Genomic DNA, 16,752 nt, shown 5'->3' on the forward strand with positions numbered 1-16,752 from the left:
ATAATACAGTTTATCGATGGTAAGCATACACACAAGTATATAGTAACAAAGAATCAAGCAGTTTCAAGTTGAAGGCAGTTGACTAAGCGAGCACATGCCAATCATGTCTTAACCTTCTAAAGCCAAGACTATGAAGAATATAAGTACAAGTAATTTGCAGCTTACTTGGGGTAAAGCTAACCCGAGTGTTTAGTCTTTGGCTTCTTGACAATCATCACGGTGCAGTGAGCATGATGAGTAACATAGTCACTTACACTCCCCAAAACCGCCCTGCATAACAAATTAGTATAGTGTTTAAATATGCAAAATTTTATCAGAACTTGAAACAAGAATCATTAGGTTTTCGTGTTAAGTTATTGAATAAAGGTTACCTTTTAATTGCACCATAACCATGACTACCGACTACCAGTATGGTAGCATGGTACCTCTCTACAGCTTCACATAGAACATTCCTGGCATCGTCTTCCACAACTTCAACCTTCACATCATCCACCTACATAGAGAAACGATCTTTTAGAACTAATCCAAACAAGTGCAAATGATTAAAGTGATACACAAATGAAACATTTCAACACCAAACAACCAACATTTCAAATGCATATGAATATACGATGCTAAAAGTTCAATAAAAAAGAGCAAGGGCCATTATAAACCGCATACGATTCCAATTGCACAAAAGCCCTAATCCTGTAGTGATGATCATTAGAAGCTAAAAGTGTTCTAAAAATTCAAAGTCATTTCACAAAGAGCAAGGATCATTCAACGATTCCAACTGCACAAGCCCTAATTCTGTAATTCTGATCATTAAATGCTAAAAGTTTTCCAATAATTCAAATCCGGTTCACAATTTCAATCACACAAGCCCTAATCCTATTATGCTAGGTATAAAATCTCAAAAAACAGCAAACTTGAATGATCAATACCACTACCTACCATTAGCCTAAGTTTCTACAAATCTATAAACGCAGGGGTGGCTTGTGGGACAACGAAACAAGTTAGGGCTTTAGGTCCACACTTAATTGAGGCCTCCAAATCCGACAAAAACATTATATGTAGATATATTATAATGGGTAAAGTAAACTCGAAGTAATGTATTGTTGTGGTGTTTGGCTTGGTTGTTACTAAAGTATAGGTTATTAGTTCAAAACTTGTAATAAGCAATTTTTTTTCCTTAACAATTGTCATGAAAAGGCCACAAAATCTTGTTTCGATTTAGGCCCCCACATTCGTTGAGCCGGCCATAAACGTATTTAACATACAAAACCTGATAGCCTTCAACCTAGGGGTTGTCCATAACCTCACAATTTTAACGCCGAATTCAATTTCGATTTCGACTATAGATTCAAAATACACATATCATTAATACCGAACAAAAGGATCCAATCACAACAAGCTGCGGTTAGATTCAAAATCGGAATCTAAATCCAAATCATCCAGCCACAGCCAAATTAATACTAATCCTCAATTATATAACAATTAAAATACGAAACGAACCGATTTGGAATGGCAAAGCTCCTTGGCTCGTTCCACGACTCTTGCAGCGATCTTCTTCAAATCCGAATCCACAAACGGATACACATCCGCTGCACCTGAATTCACCAGCAAAAACAGACACAATAATCAAAACAAATGAATAATAATAATAATAATAATAATAATAATAATAATAATAATAATTATGATGAATTGATTTACCAGGACCGGCGAAACCGATGGCGGAAGTGGGAGAAGGCTTGGAGTGAACAACGACCAGCTTGAACGGAGTATTAGGAGCAGAAGGTACTAGAAAGTGGTCCAGAGTCCATTCCAGTGCGTAAAAACTATGATCACTGTCATCGATGCCGACTACCATCACCGGTTTCTGTTCCGTGTTCGCCATTGATTTATTTTGTTTCCGTCGCGATTTGTGTAGATCAAAACAGACACAATATATAGTATGTATGTTTATAATTATACACGACCGATTAACGCCGTTAGTTGGAAATGATTGATAATTTGAGTGATGGGACGTTTGACGTTGGGACCCATACGACACCTTCAACGGGTATTCGTTTGGAAATTGAATACCCCCTGAAAGGCACACGGTAATCTCGTGCACAATAAGCCTTGTCACCACTTTTAATCTACAAGAATATTTTACGTATATTATTTTGTAACAACATTAATTAGCGTCCACTCTCGGATACGTGCGTATTATACTTTTGGTCTCTATGGTTACACGTTTGTTTTTCACTGTTTGTTCTAAAGTAAGATAGTAAAAGTAAAGCTAACTTGGTTTTTATTTTACCTTTTACAAAATTACTAAAACATCGTTATTTTGGAAAAGTTAGTTAAAAACCTAAAGTCCCTAATCATCTCCCAATCTTCTTCATCTTCAATAAGTAACTATATCAGTTTGACTTCAGTTACACAAATTTATAAAAATGAAGCCAAACCAATGTGATGAATAGCTAAACTGATGTTAACAAAGTTGTATATTTTCAACGATTAGTGTCATTGAGGGAGAGAAATAAACACTTCGATATGTATTAGGACCTAATATGTATTAAATTTGTTAAAATTCTTTTTGGTTAGAAGTTGTAGGAAAGTGTTCGTGTCGTGAACAAGACGTAGATCGATATCTATAATCAACGTGAAGGTGCGGAATCCCAAACGTGATAAAAAACAACAAGATTTCTCATTATCTTATCTCTATTTCTCATATATATCAAGATTTGCAACAAGATATGACAAATATTAGTACATATACGTTCTGGACTAAAGAGTTTTTAAAGCATATCTCAAACTACTATTTATAGGGTGGTTAGAGCATTTCTAGAGTATAAGTCATCAACCAGCGTATATGTTTTCAACGTATAACATATACTCCGTATATGTTATGCTCCAGAAGACCAGAAAACTGTTTTACTCATAACTTCTTCGCTATAGCTCCGTTTTACGTGTCGTTTTCGTCCACATGCTCGTATTCAAATTGTCTATCACCCCATATCTTTATTTATACTCCATCTAAAATGATCAAACTTTTAGTTCCTTTTAAGCTTCGCTCACCTTCATTTGACAAAGACGAAAGCAATAGACATGTGCACTAACAGAAGTTATAACAGCTTGTTAAAACTCCTTTTTTTTTAATCTTTTATTAAAGTTCAAATCTACATTAAAGTCGATTAAGCTAAGTCAAACCAAGCAATAAGCATAGGGTAAGACAAACCGTTCTATACAGCGGGATCTTCGACCAAAGGATTATTTGGTTTGGCATACAGAGGGCTTTCTAGCACATCCTCTAGAGGTCTACTAGGGCCGGAATACATTTTATATTTATTTGCTTGTGGGTGGTAACGTATAGAGTGAAATTTGAATGAGATATGGATAGGAAGATGAAATTTACTTACCAATAGTAAGATAATACCAATATAATAATATTTGTTGTGCAAATAAAAGTACAAAGTATTCTCTTTAATTCTTAAATAAATTAATAACTTATGAGTAATTATAATTGTTTTTAAAGTTTTAGCTTAATGTTTTATCGAACTCTATAAAATAAAACGAGCTGGTAGTAAAATAAAACTACTATAAAAATAGAAAAAAAGCATGCAATAATATAAAAGAGTACAAAAAACACATCACATTTTTCATACTACGAATATAAAGATGTAGCTCCATCATCATGCAAAAGCAATGAGATGTCATTTAACATAAGAAACGATAGGCAGAATAAACACAAGGCAACGCAACGACTCATCTTCTTGTTCACTTCTTGTTGTTGACTACATTCTAGCACCATTTGACAACCATGGTTGGCATTCGCAAAAGCGTAAGCACTTGTCTCGAAATGTTGTGCAGTTCTTCTACAACGAAGATGACACATTCTGTAGGATTGATTATATTGATCTTACACCGGATTTTTAGAGTACCCTTTTGGGTTTCGTGGAAACCGTCACATAATACGGTCAATTGTAAGTGTTAAATTATATGCAACGAAATACGAATGTTTATGCACATTCCCGAGTTTCATTTAAAGGAGGAAAGGGAAGGAAAATGAGGGATGGAAAAAATTTGTTGTGTTCCCAAGTTTCATTTAAGAAAAGAAAGGAAGGGAAAACATAAAAAGGGTGTTCCCGATTTTCATTAAAGCAAATAAAAGGAGATGAGAGGAGAGAATAAGAAGTAAAATAAAAGAATTTGTATCATTTCAAAAATGTTTTTTTTACAAAAAAAAAAAAAAACGCAATGGCGATGGTGGTGGTAGCTCCGGCGACAAAATGGTGGTGCCGGTGGCGATGACGGTGGTGGGTGGTGGTTGTGGTGGTGGTAGGGGTGGCGGTGGTCAAATGGTGGTAGCATTGGTAGTGATGGCGATAGTAGGGCGACTGCGACGGTGGTGGCGGTGGTGACGGCGGCGGTGATGGAGGTGGTGGCAATGATGATGGTGGCGGCTAGTGGTGGTGGCAGCAATGGTAGTGGTGGTAGTCGTTGTTAGGTGGTAGTGTTATTGAGAAAGTAGGGTGAAGGAGGAATAGAATGAACAAAAAGGAGGATGGGAATGAATGGTTTTGATGGAATGAGATTCCATGTGTAATGAATGATTATATTCCATTGAGCAATCAAACACCACTTTTTCCATTACCATCTAATGAATCATTTCATTCCCACAATCATTCCTACATACCAAACATTACCTTAAAATAAAAGAAATTAAAAAGAAAGAGGAGAGAACAAAATAACGGAGAAAAGAGAACTTTATTTTTTTTCCCTTCTTCTCATAAATCTTTCTTCTCATAAATGAACTCTGGAATAATGTTATTAACTTTATTTTTATAACATGTCCAAACTAATGTTTTGGCGGCCAGAAGAAATACGAAGAACAGGCTTGCCGGGCCAGGATCGTTCGAATTGATTGTTGTCGGTTCAACCGTACGAATACGACGAGCCACAAATTTATTTCAACTAGCAGATAATTGTGATCTTTCTGATCGTTTTAACCATCAACATCAAATTAGCTTGCTGTTCCATCTGCAACCTGGTTGATTTCAAGGTACGTATCTCAGTGCTGGTTTAATTTTGTGTATTATTGTTCAATGTTTCATTTTGATCAAGTTTCTGTTTAATTAGATTTGAGTGCAGATGAAGTGTTTTATAAAATGCCTAACTGAAACCTGCAATTAAATGCCCAGTCACATGAACTTATTTAGAAATTACAAGCACCAAAATTACACTTTAGAATAATAATAATAATAATAACAACTAATCATCTCAATTCCATCAGGCAAACTTTTATAGACAAGTTTAGCATAATATTATTACCGTAGACTAGACAACTGATTCATCAAAACTGTCAAATCACAAGCCTCTTCTCTTCTTAAACCTTGTGCTTTTCATAAACCAGAAGACCGGTTCGCATACTCCTGAACCAAAGCCCCAAATAGTGATGGTCTCTCGATCAACCGCGAAGGTTTATCAAATTCTTTCGCGTAACCTGTTTAAAACAAAGCAAATTCACAACTCAGTGAATTCAAGTTTAAAACCACAAATTCAATAACTATTGTTTAGATAAGGACATATATGCCCCGCAGGCTAAGTTAGGTTTATCTAGGATTTCTAGTTTCTTTTACTGACTTTGGATATATTAATTCCAGTCTTTCACAGATAAGTAGGCCTGTAAACAACTGAATGCTCACTGAACCGTTTGATGGAAAGTTCGTTTATTTAATATACGAGTGAACATGAACACATTCTTTTGTTCATTTAGTTAAACGAACGAACGAACATGAACACATGTCTCGTTTATTCATTTATGTTTGTGAACGATCAATTATGCTCGTTTATGTTCGTTCCTTTACGTTCATTTATCTTCTCGTTAGTTTTAAGTTCTTTCATTTATATAATCATTTAATATACTCAGGCATGCTACAATTCAGTTTAGTTTTATTTAATTAAGATATCTCTATTTACAATTTAGTGTAGTTTTATCTAACTTTTAGCCCAACATATTGATGTCTACAACTCCATATTAACTTTTAATTTGTGCGCGCACTGTTTGCTCATTGATTTTCGTGAACCGTTTGCTTATACTATTAACAAACGAACATAAACGAACATGAACAAGCTCATTTTCTCAAGCCTACATATAAGTAAAGGAGTTATCAGTTACCAGCATCGATGACAAGGACACGGTCACAATCCATGACAGTTGGTATCCTATGAGCAATGCTAATGATGGTACAGTCAGCAAAGTCCTCGCGTATGATTTTCTGAATTACTGCATCGGTCTGTGAATCGACAGAAGCAGTTGCTTCATCCATGAACAACAGCTTGCTGTGCTTCAACATCACTCTTCCCAAACACAAAAGTTGTCTTTGTCCCACACTCCAGTTATCGCCATTATCAACAACTAACAAAAAACAAACAAAATCAATATGTTTAAACACACACCCCAACTTCCGTTGTTAAATAATTGTTTTTAGTACCTGCAGAATCTAGTTTTCCTGGTTTTGCAGCTACAACATCATTAAGCTGGCATCGCTCAAGAGCCTGCAAAACAAAATTCTCGAGTGAGATGAATAGGTCTACAAATATCAGTTTGTGAATCGTTTGACAGGAAGTTTGTTTATGTTCGTTTATATACAACATGAACAAAAACTTTTGTTCATTTAATTAATGAGCGAAACGAGCACATCTCGTTCGTTCATCTGTATTCGTGAATGTTCGTTAGTATATTCTTTTATACAATTTTTTTGGCTCATTACAACTTAGTCTAGTTTTTATAACTCTCTAGGCCCAACACATTATTCTTCACCTCACTATTAACAAGCTTTAGCTCGATTATGCTCCTTCATCTATGTTCGGTTATGTTCGTTCGTTACTTTAACTGTTCGTTTACACTATTAACTAACGAACACAAACATGCTATACTTTTTTAACGAACGGACACGAACAAGGAAACCCCGTTCGTTTTACTTGTTTGTGCTCGATTATTTGTTAGGTTAGAAACTTATGAGTTAGCGAGCAAACATGCTATGTTCGTGTTCATTCGGTTTGTTTACAAGCCTAGAGATGAATCAATGGAGGCCAAGGATGTTAGACATCTGGTATATCCATGAAACTGTTTAAATAGTTATTAATATTGTATTTCGAGGTTTATTTGTATTTAGCCCAAGGGCCCAATTTAGGTTTCTATAGCATTTCTGGTTTCTATTTTGTATATCTTAATTCAGTTAAAAATGTAGTCACTTACAAAAAAAACAAATAAGTTTTACCCTCCAGATCTCTTCATCAGTATGTTGACCAATGGGGTCAATGTTGCTTCTAACAGTGCCTTCAAAAAGAATTGGTTCTTGAGGAATGATCCCAAATCTTGACCTTAGATCATGCAATCCAAGGGTGGAGATGTTGATACCATCAATGGTTATACTCCCGCCAGATGGCTCCACCAACCGAAACAGAACCTGGATCAAAGTTGACTTTCCACCACCGGTCCTACCAACCACACCGATCTTTTCGCCTCCTTTAATGCTTAGTGTAATCCCTTTAATAACTAGAGGCGTGTTGGGCCGATACCTCACCTGTTTTCACAACAAAACATTAAGAGACTTTAACTTAAAATGAAAATAAGACACGAGTTTAGTTTAGATTTAGTTACCTGAAGATCTTTGAGTTCTACATTGCCATGAGAAGGCCAATTTGAAGGGGGAGGGTTATCTTTTTTCATCCATTCGGCTTCTGAAGGTATGTTGGTGAACTGTTTAATTCTTTCAACCGAAACCATTCGGTTTTCAACAAAACAACTCATGTATAAAGCAAAAAACAACACTCCATTAAGTGACAAACCGTACGAGAGTGATAACCCAACGTTCTCTGATCAATATTGCACATTTCAAGATTAGTTAGCTCTCTTAACAAGTAAAAACAATGTGAAATGTGATAGGAATTTAAGCTCACCTGGTTTAATAATACTGCTAGGTAAGATGATCATGAACACTGTGGAAGCACATAGAAATAAGCTTCCAAGAAACTCCAAACGAAAACCTAACCACCCGTTGGATCCGTTATTATGGAAATCCATTCTTAGGTTTCCGTTCACGCGGTTAATGTTTTCTTGAACGAACCCACCTTGCTTTCTAAAACACCTAATTGTCATAACGCCTGAGATGCTCTCTGAGAAATGGTGAATAACGGGTGCTTTTGTAATCGAGTCAAGTCGTGTTAGTTCACGAGACGTTGCCAGATAGTATCCCTGAAACAATTAGTTGTGCTTAGCTCATGGGCCTAAGTTAGGTATATCTAGGGGTTCTAGTTTCCAGTTTTTATATATTAAGGGTTATCCCTCCACTGTAAACACAACATTCGGATATATTATTGTTATTATTATTATTTTATTTTTATTATTCTAGCCTCTTTTACACATGCCAATTCACTTAAAAAGATTAAACTAGATAGGCATACCCGAAACCAAAAGTTGAGCCAACCAAGAGGAACCAATAGGAAAACAGTCGGCCATGCGTACTGACAAGTAATGATGACAATGCCAATCACTGTTACGAACATGACAAGCGTCAGGTTCATCATGAATGGAAGGAAGACATCGAGGTTCGTTTGATCAGTTGATGCCTGAAAATATCAAACAAATAACCTCTGTAAATGTTTAGCATTTACTTACTGAAAATGATGATAATGATACTGATACTGATAAAAATAATCATAGTAATAAAAGATTTAAGAAACTTTACCCTGCTAAGGATTCTTCCGGACGGCGTAGTATCGAAAAACGACATTGGAGCATGAAGTATGCTGTAAAGAATCTGCTTAAAGAATATCTGGGAAGTTTTAAGCCCAAGAAACGTTGAAGAAATAATTCTACAGAATACCAAAACGAGTGAAAGACCGGCTATAGCTGTATAGACTTCTATAAACAATGAAGGGTTGAAAGCCCGTTCACCAGACGTTTCATATGCCAACCAGTAATCACTTGCCATTTGTGCGCCTTGCCACGCGACTGAAAAAACCAAAACAATAATCGGGCCCCACCATCCGGAAGCCTCGGTGACATAAACCTAATAAACACCTAAATTGATTCTTCCGGTTTCCCTCTCTTCTTCCTCAATTAACTTTGAGGTGCCAATTATAGAACTAGACTTGGATCGTTCTAACGCCTGTTGATCTTCTTCTCGTGGGTTTAGGCTAGGAGATTTTTGAAGGGGTTTAGGGGAGGGGCTATCTGATGTGGTAGCTTCCATTTCAACTAGTTGCATCGAGGTCTCATGGGCGGAAACTAAAGCTTTAAAATCCATACCCGATTCTAGCAGCTCATTATTCTTTCCCGATTGAACAATCATTCCATCTCGCATCACCTAAAACAGATACAAGTTAAATTCAAGTACGAACAAACAAAATCCTAATAAAAGATTATGATACTTACTAAGATAAGATCAACATTATGGAGGAAATCAACTTGATGCGTGACAAGTAAGATTGTCTTGTTTCGTAGAGCCCCCTCACACATTCCTACAATCAAAGTTTAAAAAAAACTGTGAGAATTACTACTCAAAACAAATGAATAAAATTTGTTCCAATATGCATGATCACCTTAAATATGTCAGAACCCGTGTGAGCATCGACAGCACTAAAGACGTCATCAAGCAGATAAATGTCACAATCTTGATAAACAGCTCGGGCGAGTTGAATCCTTTGTTTTTGGCCACCACTGAGGTTAATCCCACGCTCTCCGATCTCGGTTTGGTCTCCAAATTCCATCATTTCTAAATCTTTCTCCAAGCAACAGTTCTTGATTGCTTCATTGTATTTCCGCCTATTCATTGGCGAGCCGAATAAAATATTCTCTTGAATTGTCCCATTTTGAATCCATGCTGTTTGTGCAACATACGCGGTGCTCCCACATATCTCACCTGTTGCAAGATCATCAACAAAGGGTAGGACATGCATTAGTTGAACTATATCAAGAAATGATAACCCAACAAGTTCTGGGAATTTAAAAAAAAAGAAAAAAGGCACATTGAAAATCAAAGCCCCATGTACTTTTGTGCGTGAGTGTGGGCCACTTGGACATGTTTCTACGTTTATGTCGACCACATGGACCGTATAGGAACATGACACACAACATTTTGTGTTTTCGTTACATAACATAATTAAACCAAAACCCCCCTCAAAAAGGTTAACCTATTTTTTTTAATGAACTGAGTGGTGTTAGATAAATATTCTGGTTTTTTATTTTTGTGTTTTTTTATTTTACAATTTTTCTAATTATTTTTTTATTTTTTAAAGGGGTTTTTTCCTTAAAAAAAGATGTGATGTAGCCAATTGATGGTGCATAGCAAGATGGAGAGAGATGTTTAAGGGCTCGGAAAGGGGTTCTCCATTTTTTATTTTTTTGGAGTTTTCTTTTGAACATCGAATCTAATCTAATCTAATCTAATCTAATATAATCTAACCTTACTAATAAAAAAAAATAATTAAGATGATGTGACAATCTCACATTTATTCTTGGTCTAATCTCTCTTTTCACTCATTCAACCTATCCATGGGTTATGGCAAAATCATTTTGTTAAATGGGTTATAATTTCCTTTCTAATCTTTCATCTCATTCATATATATCCATGGGTCATGAGACAAAATAATTTTGGCAAAAGGGTTCTAATTTCCTTAATAATTTTCTAATTTCTCATCTTATTTATCCTACATATCCATTGGTCATGGGATAAAACAATTTTGACAAATGAGTTATAATTTCCCTTCTAATATTTCTAATCTCTCATCTCATTCTAATTTCTAAATTTGAGATTATGTATATCCATGGGTTATGGCAAAATCATTTTGTTAAATGGGTTATAATTTCCTTTCTAATCTTTCATCTCATTCATATATATCCATGGGTCATGAGACAAAATAATTTTGGCAAAAGGGTTTTAATTTCCTTAATAATTTTCTAATTTCTCATCTTATTTATCCTACATATCCATTGGTCATGGGATAAAACAATTTTGACAAATGAGTTATAATTTCCCTTCTAATATTTCTAATCTCTCATCTCATTCTAATTTCTAAATTTGAGATTAAGAAATACAAAAGGGTTCTAATTTCCTTAATAATTTTCTAATTTCTTATCTTATTTATCCTACATATCCATTGGTCATGGGATAAAACAATTTTGACAAATGAGTTATAATTTCCCTTCTAATATTTCTAATCTCTCATCTCATTCTAATTTCTAAATTTGAGATTATGTATATTTTTATTTTCTTCTTACCTTCAATTCTGTTCATTTATTATTTAACAAATCCCGTGTAATTGACGGGTTCAAAAGCTAGTAACTCTATATATGCATGTGTGTGTGTGCATATATATACACACTAGCTTTAGAACTCATGCGATGCATGTGATTCTTAAAAGAAATACAATTAAGCCATAAAAATTAAATGAATTAAATTAAAAAAAAAACTATATTTATCAAATTAAATGTGTAATAAGTTCAAATCATACTTTGAAGATGAACAAGATAATAAGTGAAGATTGAGACTAAACTTTTAGTGGTTTTTTTATTAAGAATGTTGTTGAATTTTAAACTTTATTACTTTAGCAACTTTGTATTTGTAAGGTTCCACTTAACACGTGACTGGTTTTGTTTTTTGAATTCAATATATATGTGATAATCTAATACGCTCTTACAAGCTTAAAATCATCATTTTATTTTTAATTTTTTTTTGCAATGTCTACACATAATTGAAAAAAAAACAACTATTACCAAACCAAAGCTGAAAACCTGATAAATCGAAAACCGAACGGTTTGTATATTAAAAAATCGATGACTTCAGTTTCGGTTTTGACTAGTAACCGAACCGAAACCAATAACCCGAAAAGCGAAAACCGAACGGTTTGTATATTAAAAAACTGATAACTTCAGTTTCGGTTTCGCATAATAACTCAACTGAACCGTGGTCAACCTTAAATTGAACTAGAGCCAATAATGGTGTCGCTAACGCTGGTTGAATGGCTGTGTATAAACGGTTAATTAGGACAAAACCAAATTTGAACGAAGGATTTCGATTTCTTAATAGTGAGGAGGATTACTGCCGTAAGAGAATGTGGAAAGGGAGTAGGGTTTATATGTTCAAGTTCGTTGGGTTAGGAGCGTCATATCAATATCGGGTATGGATCAACCAGAGATCCACCATCAAGTAGTTAAAATTCCCAAAATAGCCATCAAGAATGTTTTTTAATCCGATGGTTTTTACAATCCGACAAATCTTTAACAAGTTCCATCGGATCCGAGGGTTGTTAGTTGTTTTTGGGACTTTTACTAATTGATAGCTAAAATTGAAAAATAAGGAGGAGATTAACATTACTATTTCGAAGATTTTCCCAAGTTACCTACGGGTCATTTATTAGGTCATAAAAGACAGAAAAGATGTTTGGTTCATAAAAAAAACATCTCAGCGTCACATTGGCTATGATATGGATGGAGAGAGAGGAAATAATAATAATAATAATAATAATGGTACGTACCTTCCCGGAGATTTTGTGCATTTCGCCAAGAATTGCGGCAAGAAGAGATGACTTCCCAGAACCCACAGTCCCAACAATGGCTGCAAGCTGTCCTTTGTGGATGTCAAAGTTCAAATTCATGACGACAGCACCATTAGCAGCTTCATCATCCCAGCTAAAAGACCCATCTCTAACCTCCACCGCGGTGCCATCGCCACTGCCACTCTCCAGCACCCTCTCCACCGACCCCTCATCCAACTCCTGAGTCAGCATAAACCTATCCAGTCTCCCCAACGAGATCACAGCCTGCGACAGCGCGATAATCGACTGAGGGAACGTCCGAATGGGCTCTTGCAACGTCTTAAACAACGATGTCGCTGTGAAAACAGTGCTCGAAGTAAGCGGGATCCCGAGTAAAACCGCGCTCCCAAAGGTGAGCGTGGACACCAGCAAAGGCGTACTCCATAAAAGGATCGTGTTCCCGTTTATGGAGAACCCGAACCTGGTGAGCATCTGGTATTCGGACTCGCGAAACGCTTGAATCCGCTTTCTAAAGTGCTCTTCCCATGCTTGAAACTTGATCACCCGCATATAGTTAAGCGTCTCATTCGTCGCCTTCATCCGCTTGTCCCGGTTTTGCATAAGACCAAACTGGAACCTGTTCATCAAATTATTACCATATATCACGCAAATCACAACCGCCACTAGTCCAACCAACGCAACCACTGCTGGCAGCCCAATGTACGTGTAAAGAATAATAAGGGCCAAAGCAACTTGTAGAGGCATAAGCCAAACAGCATGCAAATGAACCATCATATCAGCCACTTGTTGAGCATCCACCGCCATGTAGTTCACTATCTGTCCAACACCGTGTGATTGTCTAGCCGAACACGAGAGGCGTAACCCCTTTTTGTACAATGATGTGATTAATGTCGACGGATCAGCATCCCGAGCTTCTGGCAGTGGAAATTGAACTGGTGGGATGCCAACCCTTCAATAAACTTTGCAACTAGAAGGGTTAGTATCAAATAATACCCTTCGTACGGTGACGATCTCTTCCCGGCCGTGTAATCAACGAACTGCTGGATCAACAAAGGCCCGACATACGTGACCGAGAGCTTTACCAGTGCAAGGCACGCGTTGAATAAGACATCTGTCCAGAAACATCGGATAAGCGTGGTTCGGACAGGGTGTTGCGAGTTTTCATTCGCTTTAGGCCAGTTTCGTTCGAATAGGCTTGCCATTTTCTCGGCCCGATGCTTGGGTGATAGCGTCGGGATGTCGACTACCTTTAGAGGGGCTTTGTACCCTTTTGATAGCAATGGGTTCAGCCATAGCCAAAATAGTTTTGATATAATGGATGCTGTTGCCCATCCGCTTACAATTGACACTTTATCGTCACTGTTACCGTTACTGTTTCTAGATATTGTAACTCCAGTTGAGCCAGTTATGGATACAATGAACAGGAAAGCCGAAAACACTAGAGAGATCAACGAAACTATGTCGGATTTGAAAGGCGAAGCGTTCCGGGTACTAGAAACTAGTCGGATAATACCCGAACAAGCCAACATTGCAACGACGATGAAATTGACTCCCCAGAAAAGACGAAGGGTGAGTTACTGCTTGACGTATCTTCTCATGGAAGACTAAAACAATAATTACAAGAAAACATAAAGCTTGAATTAGCCAAGAAATGGCATTAACTTCCTTCCATGGCGACTCGGTATGTTCGGTGAATCCCAAAACTGATGAAACAATAGACAAAACTGTTAATATGGCGGTGGCAAACAGAGACAGCTTAAACCAAATATTGGTGTGAACAGTTGTGGTTTTAGTAATCAAAGGTTCATCATCAACGGGTGATGTGTAAGTGTGGGATGTGAATCTTGAATATAGCTTTAGAGCAGCAAAAACAAAGAGGGCGAGCAGGAAGATGAGATCAACGGCGGATAGAAGAGCTCTTTGTGGGCATGGAGAGAGGAAGATGAATCTCAGCCATTGAATAAAGAGTGAACCTCCTGATGTGTTATGTGACACAATAGAGGATGAAGAACAGGAAACAGAGGCTAACCAAGATGAATATGAAGGTGACGTCATCTTTGATTTGTTATCAAAAATGGCATCTGCTAAAATCAATGGTTGGGTTTCTTTTATGCACCTCTACCAACTTCATCCATGGAGTATGTATAAATACGAGAGTATTGTAATGGGGACAAAATACTTCAATTAGTCATATCTGGCATCTTCTATTTTAACTTTGGAATCAGATTATTAGACCGTTAACACTACTGCTTTGAAATCCTGCCTGGCCCGTCGGTCTCTATAAAGGGCCAGATCAGATTATTTGAACCGTTTTCTAAAAACCCTGTCAGTAGAGGTGACAATATGAGTGGGTTGGGTTGGATTTGGGTGACGAGTCAGGATGGGTTTGGGTCAGTGTGGATATGGATGAGGATGGATCTTTAAAATAGAGGGTTAGGATGGGTATGGGTCAAGATGGGTAAAGATAATCCATCTTGACTCAAGTAAAGGTTAAAATGCAAAGGTTTCAAAAAACCCCTCAAAAAAATATTCAAAAAATTTAATAAAAAAACAATAACTCAAAATATAAATCAAAAACGCAAAAACTAAAATAACAAAGATGTCTCCCACGTCGTCCTCGTTTATAAAAAAAAAAAAACTCGGTTTCGTGTCGGTTCAGGTTCGGTTTTTTTTGTTCATTTTTGTTTTTTTTTTCGTTTCGGTTTCGATTTCTCGGTTTTATTCGGTTTAGGATGGGTATGGGTCAAGATGGATAAAGTCAACCAATCTTGAACCAAGTAAAGGTTAAAATATAAAGGGTTTCAAAAACCCCTCAAAAAAATATTCAAAAAAATTAATAAAAAAATAATAACTCAAAATATAAATCGAAAATGCAAAAAGTAAAATAACTAAAATGTTTCCCCGGTCTTCCTTGTTCATTAAAAAAAAAATCTCGGTTTTGTCTCGGTTCAGGTTCGGTTTTTTCAGTTTTTTTTCCGCTTCGGTTTTGCTTTTTTTTTCATTTCGGTTGGTTTCGGTATATGTTCGATTTCAATAATTTCGGTTTCTATTCGGTTCCGTGGGTTTTGTTTGAAATAAAATTGGATAAAGCTTTTTTAGTCCATTCTAACCCATAAGCAAACCCATTCTAACCTATAACCAAAAGTCATTAGTATTTTCCCAACCCATCTTGACCCTCTTGCAAAATTATTTTGATCCATCCTGATCCATCTCAATTTTAAAAGTTATCCAAATTGACCCAAAAAAACCCATTTGCGTTTGTTTTGCCACCCTTACCTGTCAGGATTTAAATTTGAGTCATTTCAGAAATAAAAACTTTAATAATTAATCCATGAACCTATCAACCAAGGTCCATTTATCTCTTTATTAATCAAACATAAATAATATATATTTAAAAAGTAATATATAAAACATAAATAAACATTAAACTTTGTTATTATTAATTTTAATTATTGTTATTTTTAACACATATATTTAAATTATTTATAACGTCATTCGGGTCAAACGCCGGTCCGTCCTTTCGAATCAGTCTGACCTTTAACCCGGGACCTGAACCGGGTCTGAAAACATTGGCTAACACTAACCTTAAATGTCTCAACATTTTGTAAGCCAAATTAATTGTTTTTTTTATCATATTGGGTTGGGCAAATGAAGAATTAAAATAAATGTGTGTCAACGGGTTGGTGGTCCACTAAATGAATTTATAGTATTTTTATTTTATATTGTATTTTGTTTTATTATTTATTTATCTATAATATATATAAACGAAACCCCTAAAATCCTACGTGTCATGATGTGGTCGATCCTCTCTTTTATGAAAGTCACTAGATTGCTTGATTTTTAAATGAAAGTCTCTCATTGATTTAATCCAAATTCATGCGTATGGGTCTTACCAAAACCAGATACCTCTTAAACGGGTTATAACATCTTATTAAATTAAAAATTAATCTTACCAATTATTTGATATGAAAATCCAATAAAGTAGGGATATACTAAAATTTAATATCCAATTTAAAAATAAAAAGTTATTATTTAAAATTAATAAATAATTTTATAGTAAAAAAAATAAGTGGGTCATGAGTTACCAAATCCAGATAGCCTTTAAACGGGTTATAATATATCATTTATTTATGAAAACCTTTCATCACCAAACGCTAAGTATATTATTTATTTTCTTACAATAAAGAAAATTAAAATCCAAAAAATAAATATTAAAAA

The 16,752-nt window shown here is 35.7% G+C and overlaps 1 protein-coding gene and 1 pseudogene across 2 annotated transcripts; both read right to left on the reverse strand.

Annotated features, from left to right (window-relative positions):
* Window positions 1-73: 73 nt before the first annotated feature.
* Window positions 74-1,889, reverse strand: LOC143571283 (universal stress protein PHOS34-like). The gene is made up of 4 exons (XM_077056747.1): window positions 1,696-1,889; window positions 1,495-1,589; window positions 372-493; window positions 74-270 (listed from the first exon to the last, which is right to left on the reverse strand). Exons 1-4 carry the CDS (start codon window positions 1,877-1,879, stop codon window positions 177-179), a joined length of 495 nt encoding a protein of 164 aa, XP_076912862.1. The 5' UTR covers window positions 1,880-1,889; the 3' UTR covers window positions 74-176.
* A 3,369-nt stretch (window positions 1,890-5,258) lies between these two features.
* On the reverse strand, window positions 5,259-14,589 carry LOC143571291 (ABC transporter C family member 4-like; annotated as a pseudogene). The gene is made up of 11 exons (XR_013142073.1): window positions 12,510-14,589; window positions 9,580-9,899; window positions 9,413-9,498; window positions 8,724-9,344; window positions 8,440-8,604; window positions 7,936-8,230; window positions 7,637-7,851; window positions 7,254-7,559; window positions 6,465-6,528; window positions 6,149-6,388; window positions 5,259-5,473 (listed from the first exon to the last, which is right to left on the reverse strand). The product of XR_013142073.1 is annotated as an ABC transporter C family member 4-like (transcript).
* Window positions 14,590-16,752: the final 2,163 nt, after the last annotated feature.

This window comes from Bidens hawaiensis, unplaced genomic scaffold, assembly GCF_021521415.1.
Source record: "Bidens hawaiensis isolate Kalapana, Puna unplaced genomic scaffold, B.hawaiensis_p1.1 tig00025332_1, whole genome shotgun sequence".
In the NCBI taxonomy this organism is placed as follows: Eukaryota; Viridiplantae; Streptophyta; class Magnoliopsida; order Asterales; family Asteraceae; genus Bidens; species Bidens hawaiensis.

Bases quoted from the DNA above. Each gene is read 5' to 3' on its own strand.
- LOC143571283 (XM_077056747.1), bottom strand. From the start codon at position 1,879: ATGGCGAACACGGAACAGAAACCGGTGATGGTAGTCGGCATCGATGAC. The intron at 1,590-1,695 runs GTAAATCAATTC...TGGTGAATTCAG, and splicing joins CATCGGTTTCGCCGGTCCTG to GTGCAGCGGATGTGTATCCG. The intron at 494-1,494 runs GTTCGTTTCGTA...TTCTCTATGTAG, and splicing joins AGCTTTGCCATTCCAAATCG to GTGGATGATGTGAAGGTTGA.